This window comes from Oncorhynchus keta, chromosome 9 (genome assembly GCF_023373465.1).
Source record: "Oncorhynchus keta strain PuntledgeMale-10-30-2019 chromosome 9, Oket_V2, whole genome shotgun sequence".
NCBI lineage: Eukaryota > Metazoa > Chordata > Actinopteri > Salmoniformes > Salmonidae > Oncorhynchus > Oncorhynchus keta.
The window spans coordinates 19957980-19972544 of record NC_068429.1 but is presented as its reverse complement, the minus strand read 5'-3'; the positions used below and the strand labels follow the sequence as shown (position 1 = coordinate 19972544).

The following is a 14565-nucleotide window of genomic DNA, read 5'->3' as shown; positions in this document are numbered from 1 at the left end:
ATTCACTGATGGATTCTGTGTCTAGAGTGAGTCTCTGGGTTCTATATTTCATTCACTGATGGATTCTGTGTCTACAGTGAGTCTCAGGGTTCTATATTTCATTCACTGATGGATTCTGTGTCTAGAGTGAGTCTCAGGGTTCTATATTTCATTCACTGATGGATTCTGTGTCTAGAGTGAGTCTCAGGGTTCTATATTTCATTCACTGATGGATTCTGTGTCTACTGTGTCTACAGTGAGTCTCAGGGTTCTATATTTCATTCACTGATGGATTCTGTGTCTAGAGTGAGTCTCAGGGTTCTATATTTCATTCACTGATGGATTCTGTGTCTACTGTGTCTACAGTGAGTCTCAGGGTTCTATATTTCATTCACTGATGGATTCTGTGTCTAGAGTGAGTCTCAGGGTTCTATATTTCATTCACTGATGGATTCTGTGTCTAGAGTGAGTCTCAGGGTTCTATATTTCATTCACTGATGGATTCTGTGTCTACTGTGTCTACAGTGAGTCTCAGGGTTCTATATTTCATTCACTGATGGATTCTGTGTCTACTGTGTCTACAGTGAGTCTCAGGGTTCTATATTTCATTCACTGATGGATTCTGTGTCTAGAGTGAGTCTCAGGGTTCTATATTTCATTCACTGATGGATTCTGTGTCTAGAGTGAGTCTCGGGTTCTATATGTCATTCACTGATGGATTCTGTGTCTACAGTGAGTCTCAGGGTTCTATATTTCATTCACTGATGGATTCTGTGTCTAGAGTGAGTCTCTGGGTTCTATATTTCATTCACTGATGGATTCTGTGTCTCGAGTGAGTCTCAGGGTTCTATATTTCATTCACTGATGGATTCTGTGTCTAGAGTGAGTCTCAGGGTTCTATATATCATTCACTGATGGATTCTGTGTCTACAGTGAGTCTCAGGGTTCTATATTTCATTCACTGATGGATTCTGTGTCTACAGTGAGTCTCAGGGTTCTATATTTCATTCACTGATGGATTCTGTGTCTACAGTGAGTCTCAGGGTTCTATATTTCATTCACTGATGGATTCTGTGTCTAGAGTGAGTCTCTGGGTTCTATATTTCATTCACTGATGGATTCTGTGTCTACAGTGAGTCTCAGGGTTCTATATTTCATTCACTGATGGATTCTGTGTCTAGAGTGAGTCTCAGGGTTCTATATTTCATTCACTGATGGATTCTGTGTCTAGAGTGAGTCTCAGGGTTCTATATTTCATTCACTGATGGATTCTGTGTCTACTGTGTCTACAGTGAGTCTCAGGGTTCTATATTTCATTCACTGATGGATTCTGTGTCTAGAGTGAGTCTCAGGGTTCTATATTTCATTCACTGATGGATTCTGTGTCTACTGTGTCTACAGTGAGTCTCAGGGTTCTATATTTCATTCACTGATGGATTCTGTGTCTAGAGTGAGTCTCAGGGTTCTATATTTCATTCACTGATGGATTCTGTGTCTAGAGTGAGTCTCAGGGTTCTATATTTCATTCACTGATGGATTCTGTGTCTACTGTGTCTACAGTGAGTCTCAGGGTTCTATATTTCATTCACTGATGGATTCTGTGTCTAGAGTGAGTCTCAGGGTTCTATATTTCATTCACTGATGGATTCTGTGTCTACTGTGTCTACAGTGAGTCTCAGGGTTCTATATTTCATTCACTGATGGATTCTGTGTCTAGAGTGAGTCTCAGGGTTCTATATTTCATTCACTGATGGATTCTGTGTCTAGAGTGAGTCTCGGGTTCTATATGTCATTCACTGATGGATTCTGTGTCTACAGTGAGTCTCAGGGTTCTATATTTCATTCACTGATGGATTCTGTGTCTAGAGTGAGTCTCAGGGTTCTATATTTCATTCACTGATGGATTCTGTGTCTAGAGTGAGTCTCAGGGTTCTATATTTCATTCACTGATGGATTCTGTGTCTAGAGTGAGTCTCAGGGTTCTATATTTCATTCACTGATGGATTCTGTGTCTAGAGTGAGTCTCAGGGTTCTATATTTCATTCACTGATGGATTCTGTGTCTAGAGTGAGTCTCAGGGTTCTATATTTCATTCACTGATGGATTCTGTGTCTAGAGTGAGTCTCAGGGTTCTATATTTCATTCACTGATGGATTCTGTGTCTAGAGTGAGTCTCAGGGATCTATATTTCATTCACTGATGAATTCTGTGTCTAGAGTGAGTCTCAGGGTTCTATATTTCATTCACTGATGGATTCTGTGTCTAGAGTGAGTCTCAGGGTTCTATATTTCATTCACTGATGAATTCTGTGTCTAGAGTGAGTCTCAGGGTTCTATATTTCATTCACTGATGGATTCTGTGTCTAGAGTGAGTCTCAGGGTTCTATATTTCATTCACTGATGGATTCTGTGTCTAGAGTGAGTCTCAGGGTTCTATATTTCATTCACTGATGGATTCTGTGTCTAGAGTGAGTCTCGGGTTCTATATTTCATTCACTGATGGATTCTGTGTCTAGAGTGAGTCTCAGGGTTCTATATTTCATTCACTGATGGATTCTGTGTCTAGAGTGAGTCTCTGGGTTCTATATTTCATTCACTGATGAATTCTGTGTCTACAGTGAGTCTCTGGGTTCTATATTTCATTCACTGATGAATTCTGTGTCTACAGTGAGTCTCTGGGTTCTATATTTCATTTACTGATGGATTCTGTGTCTAGAGTGAGTCTCGGGGTTCTATATTTCATTCACTGATGGATTCTGTGTCTAGAGTGAGTCTCAGGGTTCTATATTTCATTCACTGATGGATTCTGTGTCTAGAGTGAGTCTCAGGGTTCTATATTTCATTCACTGATGGATTCTGTGTCTAGAGTGAGTCTCAGGGTTCTATATTTCATTCACTGATGGATTCTGTGTCTACTGTGTCTACAGTGAGTCTCAGGGTTCTATATTTCATTCACTGATGGATTCTGTGTCTACTGTGTCTACAGTGAGTCTCAGGGTTCTATATTTCATTCACTGATGGATTCTGTGTCTAGAGTGAGTCTCAGGGTTCTATATTTCATTCACTGATGGATTCTGTGTCTACTGTGTCTACAGTGAGTCTCAGGGTTCTATATTTCATTCACTGATGGATTCTGTGTCTACTGTGTCTACAGTGAGTCTCAGGGTTCTATATTTCATTCACTGATGGATTCTGTGTCTAGAGTGAGTCTCAGGGTTCTATATTTCATTCACTGATGGATTCTGTGTCTAGAGTGAGTCTCAGGGTTTTATATTTCATTCACTGATGGATTCTGTGTCTAGAGTGAGTCTCGGGTTCTATATTTCATTCACTGATGGATTCTGTGTCTACAGTGAGTCTCAGGGTTCTATATTTCATTCACTGATGGATTCTGTGTCTAGAGTGAGTCTCGGGTTCTATATTTCATTCACTGATGGATTCTGTGTCTACAGTGAGTCTCAGGGTTCTATATTTCATTCACTGATGGATTCTGTGTCTACAGTGAGTCTCAGGGTTCTATATTTCATTCACTGATGGATTCTGCGTCTAGAGTGAGTCTCAGGGTTCTATATTTAATTCATCCACTATTCATCTGTTTTCTCGTCCTTTCTTCTCCTCTCATCCCTCTCTTTCATATCGACTGACTGTGGGCCGTACGAGACGTTTGACACCACAGCTTTTTGTTGTGCCAAAACATCTCTTCGTTTCCATGCAACATCTTGAACAAGTCTGTGAGAACTGAACTGCCGGCTTGGTTTTTTCCTCTCCATGCTTTAGAGGCAGTTTTCCCCGCCCGGGACCCCGCCCGGGACCACCAAAGATGAAAAAGTCCCTCAAATCAATTACAATCTCTCACCCAGTATCAATGAATATCCCTGTACTCATCAGCAATGACTTTCTCTCACTGTCTGACATCCACTAATGGAAAGTACCAAAGAGACTTAACATGTGGTTTGTGTGTGTGTGTGTGTGTGTGCGTGTGCATGTGCGTGAGTGTGTGTGTGAGTGTGTAGCTGTGTGTGAGTGTGTAGCTGTGTGTGAGTGTGTAGCTGTGTGTGACTGTGTAGCTGTGTGTGAGTGTGTGTGTGTGTGTGTGTGTGTGTGTGTGTGTGTGTGTGTGTGTGTGTGTGTGTGTTGGTGTGAGTGTGTAGCTGTGTGTGAGTGTGTAGCTGTGTGTGAGTGTGTAGCTGTGTGTGTGTGTGTGTGTGTGTGTGTGTGTGTGTGTGTGTGTGTGTGTGTGTGTGTGTGTGTGTGTGTGTGTGTGTGTGTGTTGGTGTGAGTGTGTAGCTGTGTGTGTGTGTGTGTGTGTGTGTGTGTGTGTGTGTGTGTGTGTGTGTGTGTGTGTGTGTGTGTGTGTGTGTGTGTGTGTGTGTGTGTGTGTGTGTGTGTGTGTGTGTGTGTGTTGGTGTGAGTGTGTAGCTGTGTGTGAGTGTGTAGCTGTGTGTGTGTGTGTGTGAGTGTGTAGCTGTGTGTGTGTGTGTGTGTGTGTGTGTGTGTGTGTGTGTGTGTGTGTGTGTGTGTGTGTGTGTGTGTGTGTGTGTGTGTGTGTGTGTGTGTGTAGTTCAACACATGAAACCATCCACACATCTCTTCAGTCCTGTCTAGCATCATCACATTGACGAAGGGAACAAATTAACTTTACAAAATGACTAAATGTAATGTGACTGAACATAACCTCTGGTTGAATACAGGTCAGAACCTCTCACGGTAATTTGGAGCATTCACATTTTTAGGATAACTCAATAGTCAGTGAAAGTTGGGAGTGGAACTTCTGGGACTGGGACGGCCCATATGAGCCCCATAAGGAACTTCTCAGCTCAAACATAGATCCATCACGTCTAATACTTTCCTTCTGACAGTGCACAGAAAAAGATGGAGTCTAGAAAAACACAAAGCTAGTAGAAGGTTACAAGAAATGGAAGATGTAGAGGAGGTGGAGGGTCACGACTGTGGTGCCTTGAATTAACAGCTGAAGTTTCTTTTGAAAGCCCAGTGCATATAAAAGCCTGCCATCAACACGTATAATCTCTTAGCTGAGCCCATTGAAAGCTGGGTCTTGGGGGTTAATTCACCCATCGCGCCGCATTTGAATCAACTCTAGACTCACATTGAGATGAAAGGCCATGGAGTCCCGGGACCGAGGGCTGCAGCTCTGGGGCCCGCTGAGCCAGGACGACTGGGGCGGATTATTGCATGTTCGTTTGGTCGGACCTCCATCGGGACAGGGAAACTGAAAAGAAAAACAATAATTAGAGATAATTGCTTGTGTCCAAACACGAGTGTTGAAGCCCTCCTCTCCCTCCCTTCATCCCCCCTCCTCCCTCCATCCCCCTTCTTCTCCCTTCTTCTCTTTTGGTAATATGTGAGGTGGAATGAAAAGGACACCCCCCTGTTTGGACAGCTGGGCAGGCGAACATAATTCATGACAGCTGAACTGAAATGTCTTTAACCACGAAGGAAGAGTAGAGAGAAAGAGAGCGAGCAAGAGAGAGAGAAAGAGAGAGAGGGTGAGGGTGAGGGAGGGAAGAAGAGAAGCTCAAGAGAAAAAGAGAGAGGTAAGGAAGTGAGAAAGAAATTATACGGAGAGCTTTTTACAAAGGGGAGAGATTTCAGCAGAGAGAAGCAGTGGGGAGGTGGAGGAGGGGAGGTTGGGGAGGTGGAGGAGGGAAGGTTGAGGAGGGGAGGTTGGATACGCATCATAAACTATCAGGAGAGTGGGGATTTGAAACCATCCGCAAAAACGGTAGACTGGAAACCAGCTCGACATCAAACACTGCAATTATAAAAAATGGAATGATAGAGAGCTGCTGAACATGGTGTCATGCCAGGGTTGACACATCGGGTTCATTTGCTGCTCCTTGGCGGTGACCCTTCAGCTCCTGGGGGTCGGTGGGTCAAACTGAACTCAGAATGAGGCAGCCAAAATCATGTCGCTCTGGGGAGGCAGGTTAGGGGTCACTGCTGAGAGTTCCAGTATATAGGCCAAAACAAGGACCATATGTGAACAGATACACATTTGAAGCAAAAATAACTCCGGATTTTCCGCCCCTCCCCGCGGCCCTCCAACCCCCACATGTCGACCCACCACTGATATTCTGCTCTAATTCAATAAAGTCATAAATACCTCTATAACGGTAAATTGACATAATATTGGCAGCATGCCCTAGCAAATTGACAATGACTGAATAAGCCTGCTCCCAAAATCTCCCATGTTTACTTTTCTCCTCAATCCCAATTTCTGTGAGCGTGAAAAGTAATACTTACTGTTGTATTTACCTACAGGGAGGGGAGGAAACGGCATGGGGACTTAGCCATATGACTGATGCTGTTGGACGTCGCAAGGCTAGATAAGTAGGACTCTCTCAAAGCTTTTAAACTACTGTGAAACCTAATTGTCACTACATCCCAATAGTGATTTCATGATTTGTTAACTGATTATTCCAGTTTTCACAAGTCTAATAAAGTATCTCTAAATGGTCTTTTAAAAACAGTTTCTGGAGTACATAGTTTTAAAAAAAGATAGTGTTACTGATTGCCTTATGCCCATTGATTTGACTAAGCAGTGTTCATGATTAAAGGTCTAAGAGTGACTCTTTAAGGTCTAAGAGGGCATACAGGTGTTAGGATGTCACCTCAACTTACATCCCAATTATCCCATCAGTGATTAGTGTGCAGGTGGCCTAAGATATCCACACGCAACCAGCTATAAAAGTTTTATGTTCTATGTGTTCCACACTCATCTCATTGATTCAGTCTGGCTTTAAGTTGAATTCATTTGGAATGTGACTTAAAAGTGCAGTTCATGAAAGTGTCATAATTTGATGGTTGGGAGTTTGAGACCAGTCTTACACCATGCTGTTTGGACCATGCTGTGTGTGTGTGTGTGTGTGTGTGTGTGTGTGTGTGTGTGTGTGTGTGTGTGTGTGTGTGTGTGTGTGTGTGTGTTGTGTGTGTGTGTGTGTGTGTGTGTGTGTGTGTGTGTGTGTGTGTGTGTGTGTGTGTGCGTGCGTGAGACAGAGAGAGAGACAGAGAGAGAGACAGAGAGAGAGAGAGAGAGAGAGGGGGGGGTGAGGGAGGGAGGGATGAAAGAAGAGAAGCCCAAGAGAAAAAGAGAGAGGGAAGGAAGTGAGAAAGAAAAGAGATGGAGAGTGTCTTACAAAGTAGAAAGATTTCAGCAGAGAGAAGCTGTGGGGAGGTGGAGAGGAGGTAGAGAAGGGGAGGTGGAGAGGAGGTAGAGGAAGGGGGGAATAGGAGGGGAGGTGGAGGAGGGGAAGTAGAGGAGGGGAGGTGGAGGAGGGGAAGTAGAGAAGGGGAGGTGGAGAGTGTCGTACAAAGTAGAAAGATTTCAGCAGAGAGAAGCTGTGGGGAGGTGGAGAGGAGGTAGAGAAGGGGAGGTAGAGAATGGGAGGTAGAGGAGGGGAGGTAGAGGAGGGGAGGTGGAGAGTGTCGTACAAAGTAGAGAGATTTCAGCACAGAGAAGCAGTGGGGAGGTGGAGGGGAGGTAGAGGAGGGGAGGTAGAGGAGGGGAGGTAGAGAATGGGAGGTAGAGGGGGGATAGAGGAGGGGAGGTAGAGGAGGGGAGGTAGAGAATGGGAGGTAGAGGAGGGAAGGTAGAGGAGGGGAGGTAGAGGAGGGGGTAGAGGAGGGGAGGTAGAGGAGGGGGGGTAGAGGAGGGGAGGTAGAGGAGGGAGGTAGAGGAGGGGAGGTAGAGGATGGGAGGTAGAGGAGGGGAGGTAGAGGAGGGAAGGTAGAGGAGGGGGGGGGTAGAGGAGGGGAGGTAGAGGAGGGGAGGTAGAGAATGGGAGGTAGAGGAGGGGATGGGGAGAGATTTCAGCAGAGAGAAGCAGTGGGGAGGTGGAGGGGAGGGCTTCAAAACTTGTGTTTGGACACAAGAACGCCAAGGTAACCTGTCTAAATGACTATCGCCCTTAGCACTTACATTTGTAGCCATGAAATGCTTTGAAAAGCTGGTCATAGCTCACATCAACACCATCATCCCAGACACTCTGGGCCAACTTCAATTCACATACTGCCCAAACAGATCCACAAATGAAACAATCTCTATTGCACTCCACACAGACCTTTCCCACCTGGACAAAAGGAACACCTACATGAGTATGCTGTTCAATGACTACAGTTCAGCGTTCAACACCGTAGTCCCCTCCAAGCTCATCACTAAGCTAAGGACCGTGGAACAGAACACCTCCCTCTGCAACTGGATCCTGGACTTCCTGACAGGACACCCCCAGGTGGTGAGGGTAGGCAACAACACATCCACCACGCTGACCCTCAACACGGGGGCCCCTCAGGGGTGCATTCTTAGTCCCCTCCTGTACTCCCTGTTCACACACGACTGCATGGCCGCTCACGACCCCAAAACCACCATTAAGTTTACCGACGACACAACAGTGGTAGGTCTGATCACCGATTATGATGAGACAGCCTATAGGGAGGAGGTCAGTGACCTGGCAGTGTGGTGCCAGGACAAAAACCTCTCCGTCAACGTCAGCAAGACAAAGGAACTGATCGTGGACCACAAGAAACGGAGGGCCAAGCACGCCCCCATTCACATCAACGGGGCTGTAGTGGAGCGGGTCGAGAGCTTCAAGTTCCTCGGTGTCTACATCACTAAGGATCTATCACGGTCCACACACACCAACACAGTCATGAAGAGGGCACGACAACACTTCGTACCCCTGCACATTGACTCTGTACTGGTACCCCGTGTTATATAGCCAAGTTTTCATTGCTCATTGTACATATTTTTTTAAATGATTATTACATTTTACTTTTCTATTATTTCTCCTTCTTCTCTCTCTGCATTGTTGAGAAAGCCCGTAAGTAGGCATTTCACTATTAGTCTACACCTGTTGTTTACAAAGCATGTGATAAATACAATTTGATTTGAGAGAGAGAGAGAGAGAGAGAGAGAGAGAGAGAGAGAGAGAGAGAGAGAGAGAGAGAGAGAGAGAGAGAGAGAGAGAGAGAGAGAGAGAGAGAGAGAGAGAGAGAGAGAGAGAGAGAGAGAGAGAGAGGGATTTTAATCATCTGAATTCTTAGTCAGATATATTCTGATGAGACCATAGTCCTGCCAGATGATTTACATCCCCATTGAGAAACTCACTCATACCCTACAACTAGCCCCTTCTATACCTTACAGCAGGGATCATCAACTAGATTCAGCCACAGGGCTATTTTTTCTGGAGCGGATTGTGGAGGGGCCATAACATAATTACAAATCATTTGTAGATATAATGTTTTTGAAACCTTGCTTACCTTTGTATACGACCACGTCTCCTTATATGTGTGAGAATACTTGGGTCACAGATTTCTAAAATTAAAATCACTTGGAGCTGATTTCTTGGTGTTTTTATAGTCTTTTAGTTCCAATAATAAATAAATAAATTATATACAGTGCCTTGCGAAAGTATTCGGCCCCCTTGAACTTTGCGACCTTTTGCAACATTTCAGGCTTCAAACATAAAGATATAAAACTGTATTTTTTTGTGAAGAATCAACAACAAGTGGGACACAATCATGAAGTGGAATTTATCATGAAGTGGACATTTATTGGATATTTCAAACTTTTTTAACAAATCAAAAACGGAAAAATTGGGCGTGCAAAATGATTCAGCCCCCTTAAGTTAATACTTTGTAGCGCCACCTTTTGCTGTGATTACAGCTGTAAGTCGCTTGGGGTATGTCTCTATCAGTTTTGCACATCGAGAGACTGACATTTTTTCCCATTCCTCCTTGCAAAACAGCTCGAGCTCAGTGAGGTTGGATGGAGAGCATTTGTGAACAGCAGTTTTCAGTTCTTTCCACAGATTCTCGATTGGATTCAGGTCTGGACTTTGACTTGGCCATTCTAACACCTGGATATGTTTATTTTTGAACCATTCCATTGTAGATTTTGCTTTATGTTTTGGATCATTGTCTTGTTGGAAGACAAATCTCCGTCCCAGTCTCAGGTCTTTTGCAGACTCCATCAGGTTTTCTTCCAGAATGGTCCTGTATTTGGCTCCATCCATCTTCCCATCAATTTTAACCATCTTCCCTGTCCCTGCTGAAGAAAAGCAGGCCCAAACCATGATGCTGCCACCACCATGTTTGACAGTGGGGATGGTGTGTTCAGGGTGTTGCTTTTACACCAAACATAACTTTTGCATTGTTGCCAAAAAGTTCAATTTTGGTTTCATCTGACCAGAGCACCTTCTTCCACATGTTTGGTGTGTCTCCCAGGTGGCTTGTGGCAAACTTTAAACAACACTTTTTATGGATATCTTTAAGAAATGGCTTTCTTCTTGCCACTCTTCCATAAAGGCCAGATTTGTGCAATATACGACTGATTGTTGTCCTATGGACAGAGTCTCCCACCTCAGCTGTAGATCTCTGCAGTTCATCCAGAGTGATCATGGGCCTCTTGGCTGCATCTCTGATCAGTCTTCTCCTTGTATGAGCTGAAAGTTTAGAGGGACGGCCAGGTCTTGGTAGATTTGCAGTGGTCTGATACTCCTTCCATTTCAATATTATCACTTGCACAGTGCTCCTTGGGATGTTTAAAGCTTGGGAAATCTTTTTGTATCCAAATCCGGCTTGAAACTTCTTCACAACAGTATCTCGGACCTGCCTGGTGTGTTCCTTGTTCTTCATGATGCTCTCTGCGCTTTTAACGGACCTCTGAGACTATCACAGTGCAGGTGCATTTATACGGAGACTTGATTACACACAGGTGGATTGTATTTATCATCATTAGTCATTTAGGTCAACATTGGATCATTCAGAGATCCTCACTGAACTTCTGGAGAGAGTTTGCTGCACTGAAAGTGAAGGGGCTGAATAATTTTGCACGCCCAATTTTTCAGTTTTTGATTTGTTAAAAAAGTTTGAAATATCCAATAAATATCGTTCCACTTCATGATTGTGTCCCACTTGTTGTTCATTCTTCACAAAAAAATACAGTTTTATATAGTTATGTTTGAAGCCTGAAATGTGGCAAAAGGTCGCAAAGTTCAAGGGGGCCGAATACTTTCGCATGGCACTGTATATTTTTTCAATCTCAGAAAGCATGGGGGGCCAAATAAAACCACCCGCGGGCCTTCAGTGGGGATCCCTGCCTTACAGCCACACAGATCAATCAAGCGAGTTCAGCCTATTGTATGCACTTTTGATACATGATGATTTTGGGTAATTCTTGCACTGGGAAAATCTGTCATATATGGCATAGAGTATGTAAAACATACTGCATGAACAGACATCTCATCAAACGTAGCTACTTTTCCATTTCATTTCATCTACAGTGCATCTGGCATTGATCTAACCAGAGAAAAGGGTAATACACTTAATGAAATAACAGTAATGCCAAATAAAATCCCACAAAAATACATAGGTACAACAAGATAATAATGTACATATATTTACCACACATCACATGCAAATAAAAGTGGAAACTCCTAATAACAAAGAAAACAGTGAATACACATACCATAGACATACAGTACATCACATGTTATACATGGGAACAAATGACATGGACTCCTACACCGCCATATACAGTATGGAACACATATAGGCCTTCTCATTAACATATCAGTCTACACCAGTCTCTACTCTGTGGATGAGATGAGTGAGCCTCCAGCTCATAGAGACTGAGCTAGGGACAAATGACACTCTATTACCTTGTAGTGCACTCCTTTTGACCGAACCCTATGGAAAACATATTGCACTAAATAGGGAGTAGGGTGCCATTTGGGACACATGTTGAGTCTGGCCCAATCCTCATCCTCAGGCAGTAAAAGATGTGATGAGGAGCACTGTAATATGCTCCAGAGAGAACTGCTGCCTCCTGCCTCTCTCCCAGTCAATGGTTTTCTCAGGGCTCACTGCCTGAGTGAATGGGAGAGCAAAATGATCTGACTACTGCTGATGGGTTTGCCATGGATAACCATACATTCATCTCAACAGTCCCATTCTACTGTCATACTTCAGCTAGCCCTCAAGTGATGTGAAATTCCCTATGTCATCAACCAGCTCTCACAGTCTCACATCAGAATTAGACATTCATCCATGTTTCTCAAATGTCAAATTTTAAAGTGTTTAAGATTAAGTTTAGGCATGAACTCTGAATGTTTAAGGTAAGGGTTAAGGTTTAGATAGGCTTAAAACAAAAATCGATCTTTCCATCGCTGGATTTCAGCTTGCAACCTTTGGAATCAGAGGCAGATGCTTACACCCATCCACCATCCCTGTCCACAACGCAAAACCAAAACCTACCTGAAGGTTACAGCGCTCACTGTTGCCCCTAGTGGCCAGTTTCCACATCATCTCCTGATGTCCTCAGACATGGATGGACTTCGAGTACTGACTTGTATCACAGGAGACCTGCCTGATGTGATGATTAGGTAAATGAGTGTTTGTACTATAGGTCTTCACGGGTCAAAAAAGTTTGACCCGGACCTGAACGGACCGGAGAACAATCAGACAAGGATCCAAGGAGAACTAAACCTAGATCCGACCCGTACACTAACAGACCCATAAAGTGGTCTAGATTGTATGTGTGTGTACGTGTTTGTATGTGTTTGAGTGTGTACATGTGGTCCGAGAGTATCTGTATTGTGTGTGAGAGAGAGATATGTTACGCAAGCAGTCTTGGCATCTGTGTGTGTGTGTGTGTGTGTGTGTGTGTGTGTGTGTGTGTGTGTGTGTGTGTGTGTGTGTGTGTGTGTGTGTGTGTGTGTGTGTGTGTGTGTGTGTGTGTGTGTGTGTGTGTGTGTGTGTGTGTGTCTGTCTGTGTGTGTGTGTGTGTGTGTGTGTGTGTGTGTGTGTGTGTGTGTGTGTGTGTGTGTGTGTGTGTGTGTGTGTGTATGGTCTGTAGCCCAGCACCATATGAGAAAGCGTATGTAAATAGCTTATTATGCTGAGCAGGCCTGCAAATCATTTCCTGTGGGCTGACTATTTATCAGATCCCCTTGAGCTTTACTGTCGGATGCTCCTCGTACAAACAGTTTGGGAAGTGTGTATGTGTGTGTGTGTGTGTGTGTGTGGCTGTGTCTGTGTCTGTGTGTGTAACCTATGTGTTTGTTTTGCACGTGTCTTTGTGTGTGCGTACGTGTGTGAGTTTTTGTTTGTGTGCATGTCTACCGGTATGTGTGTACAATACTCTCTCCATCCATACACAGACCCAGATCTGCTTGCTGGGTGGCGACACTCCTGGCAAACGGACTGAAAACTACAAACGACAAAAGCTGGAACAACAGGAAGATAATTCACATTTGATTGGTTTCACGTGTTCTTCATAAACAACAAAGTTTTCCTGTGCCTCCAGCGTGTTTTCCTGCAAACATGGAATCCATTTGTCCCCCGTCCCCATGCCCTGTAGTTACGTTGAGTTACGTAGCACCTCACACACAGAGCTGGCCCTAGCCCACCACTATGACTGTGGTCGTGGTTAACTTTGATATAGCGTCAGGAACTTTCAGCAGTTAAAAATAGTCCAGAGGGACCAAGAGACTGAAATATAACTGTCAAATGTCAGATCTGCCTTAGCCTGTGACAAATCAAACACACGTAATTACTAACAATGGCATGATGGCAACTCTGTGCCCTCTGCAATGTGATTTTAATGAAATGGTATCTGTGTGTATGTGCTTGTGTGCATTTACATAAAAACACATTGAAAACACATTTCGCACATACATAATATATAGATACACACACACAAACATACAATAATCCTGTGCGCACACACACACACACACACACACACACACACACACACACACACACACACACACACACACACACACACACACACACACACACACACACACACACACACACACACACACACACACACACACACACACACACACACTTTTATACTTGGTGGATCTAATGATCTAATGTCCTTAGATACACCTAGGATAAAATTATAACTGTATGACTTTTAAATGGGGCCCCACGGTAACTCAAATAGGTCTTTACTCCCATTTATATGTACCAGTTATGCTGTCCATGTGCTTCAGTGAAGATGCCAATCTCTGGCCTAAGGTATTCAGGCAACATGTCAAGCCTACATTAGTCAGACTGGGTTGTTATAAGTTTAACTCATGCTAACTCATGCATGTGTTAAATACTTTACTGATTTAAAACTTTTGCAATACACTTAATAAATTACAAATCTGTAGAAAATAAGAAAGATAATATGCCTACATTTTTTTATTTTATTTGAAGTCACTCCTTGCATCTGAAACTATTATCTAATAATCAAATAAAAGTATTATTATTATTAATAATAAGAATCATATTATTATCAATGGTGGCGGTAATAGCTGATAGGAGCAGTTTACCAGCTACAGCAGGCCTACTTATATTCCCGTTGAAAGTGATATCACAACTGCAATTGAGCAGGTCTTGGATATTACAATCAGATGTTTATGATTTAAAAGTTGTCTGCTTTGAGTTAGTCACTTGTACCCCATGTAGCTCACCCTATATCCTTAGAACATACCTAACCATTAAGGCCGGGTGTACCTTCTCATTCATCGCCTGTCGATACGGAAGTCCTCAGGAGATTTGTGGTGAACGG

General features: G+C 43.6%; 2 protein-coding genes across 3 annotated transcripts in view; both read right to left on the bottom strand.

Moving 5' to 3' along the window:
• LOC118373188 (transportin-1) overlaps positions 1-14565 on the bottom strand; it is a 426516-nt gene that overhangs the window by 133354 nt on the left and 278597 nt on the right. The gene's annotated exons all lie outside the window — the stretch shown is intronic.
• tmem174 (transmembrane protein 174) overlaps positions 1-14565 on the bottom strand; it is a 29679-nt gene that overhangs the window by 4613 nt on the left and 10501 nt on the right. The window contains exon 2 of the mRNA XM_052526032.1: positions 5086-5208. Within this exon, the coding sequence (XP_052381992.1) occupies positions 5086-5208 (123 nt within the window). The remainder of the gene's footprint in view (positions 1-5085; positions 5209-14565) is intronic.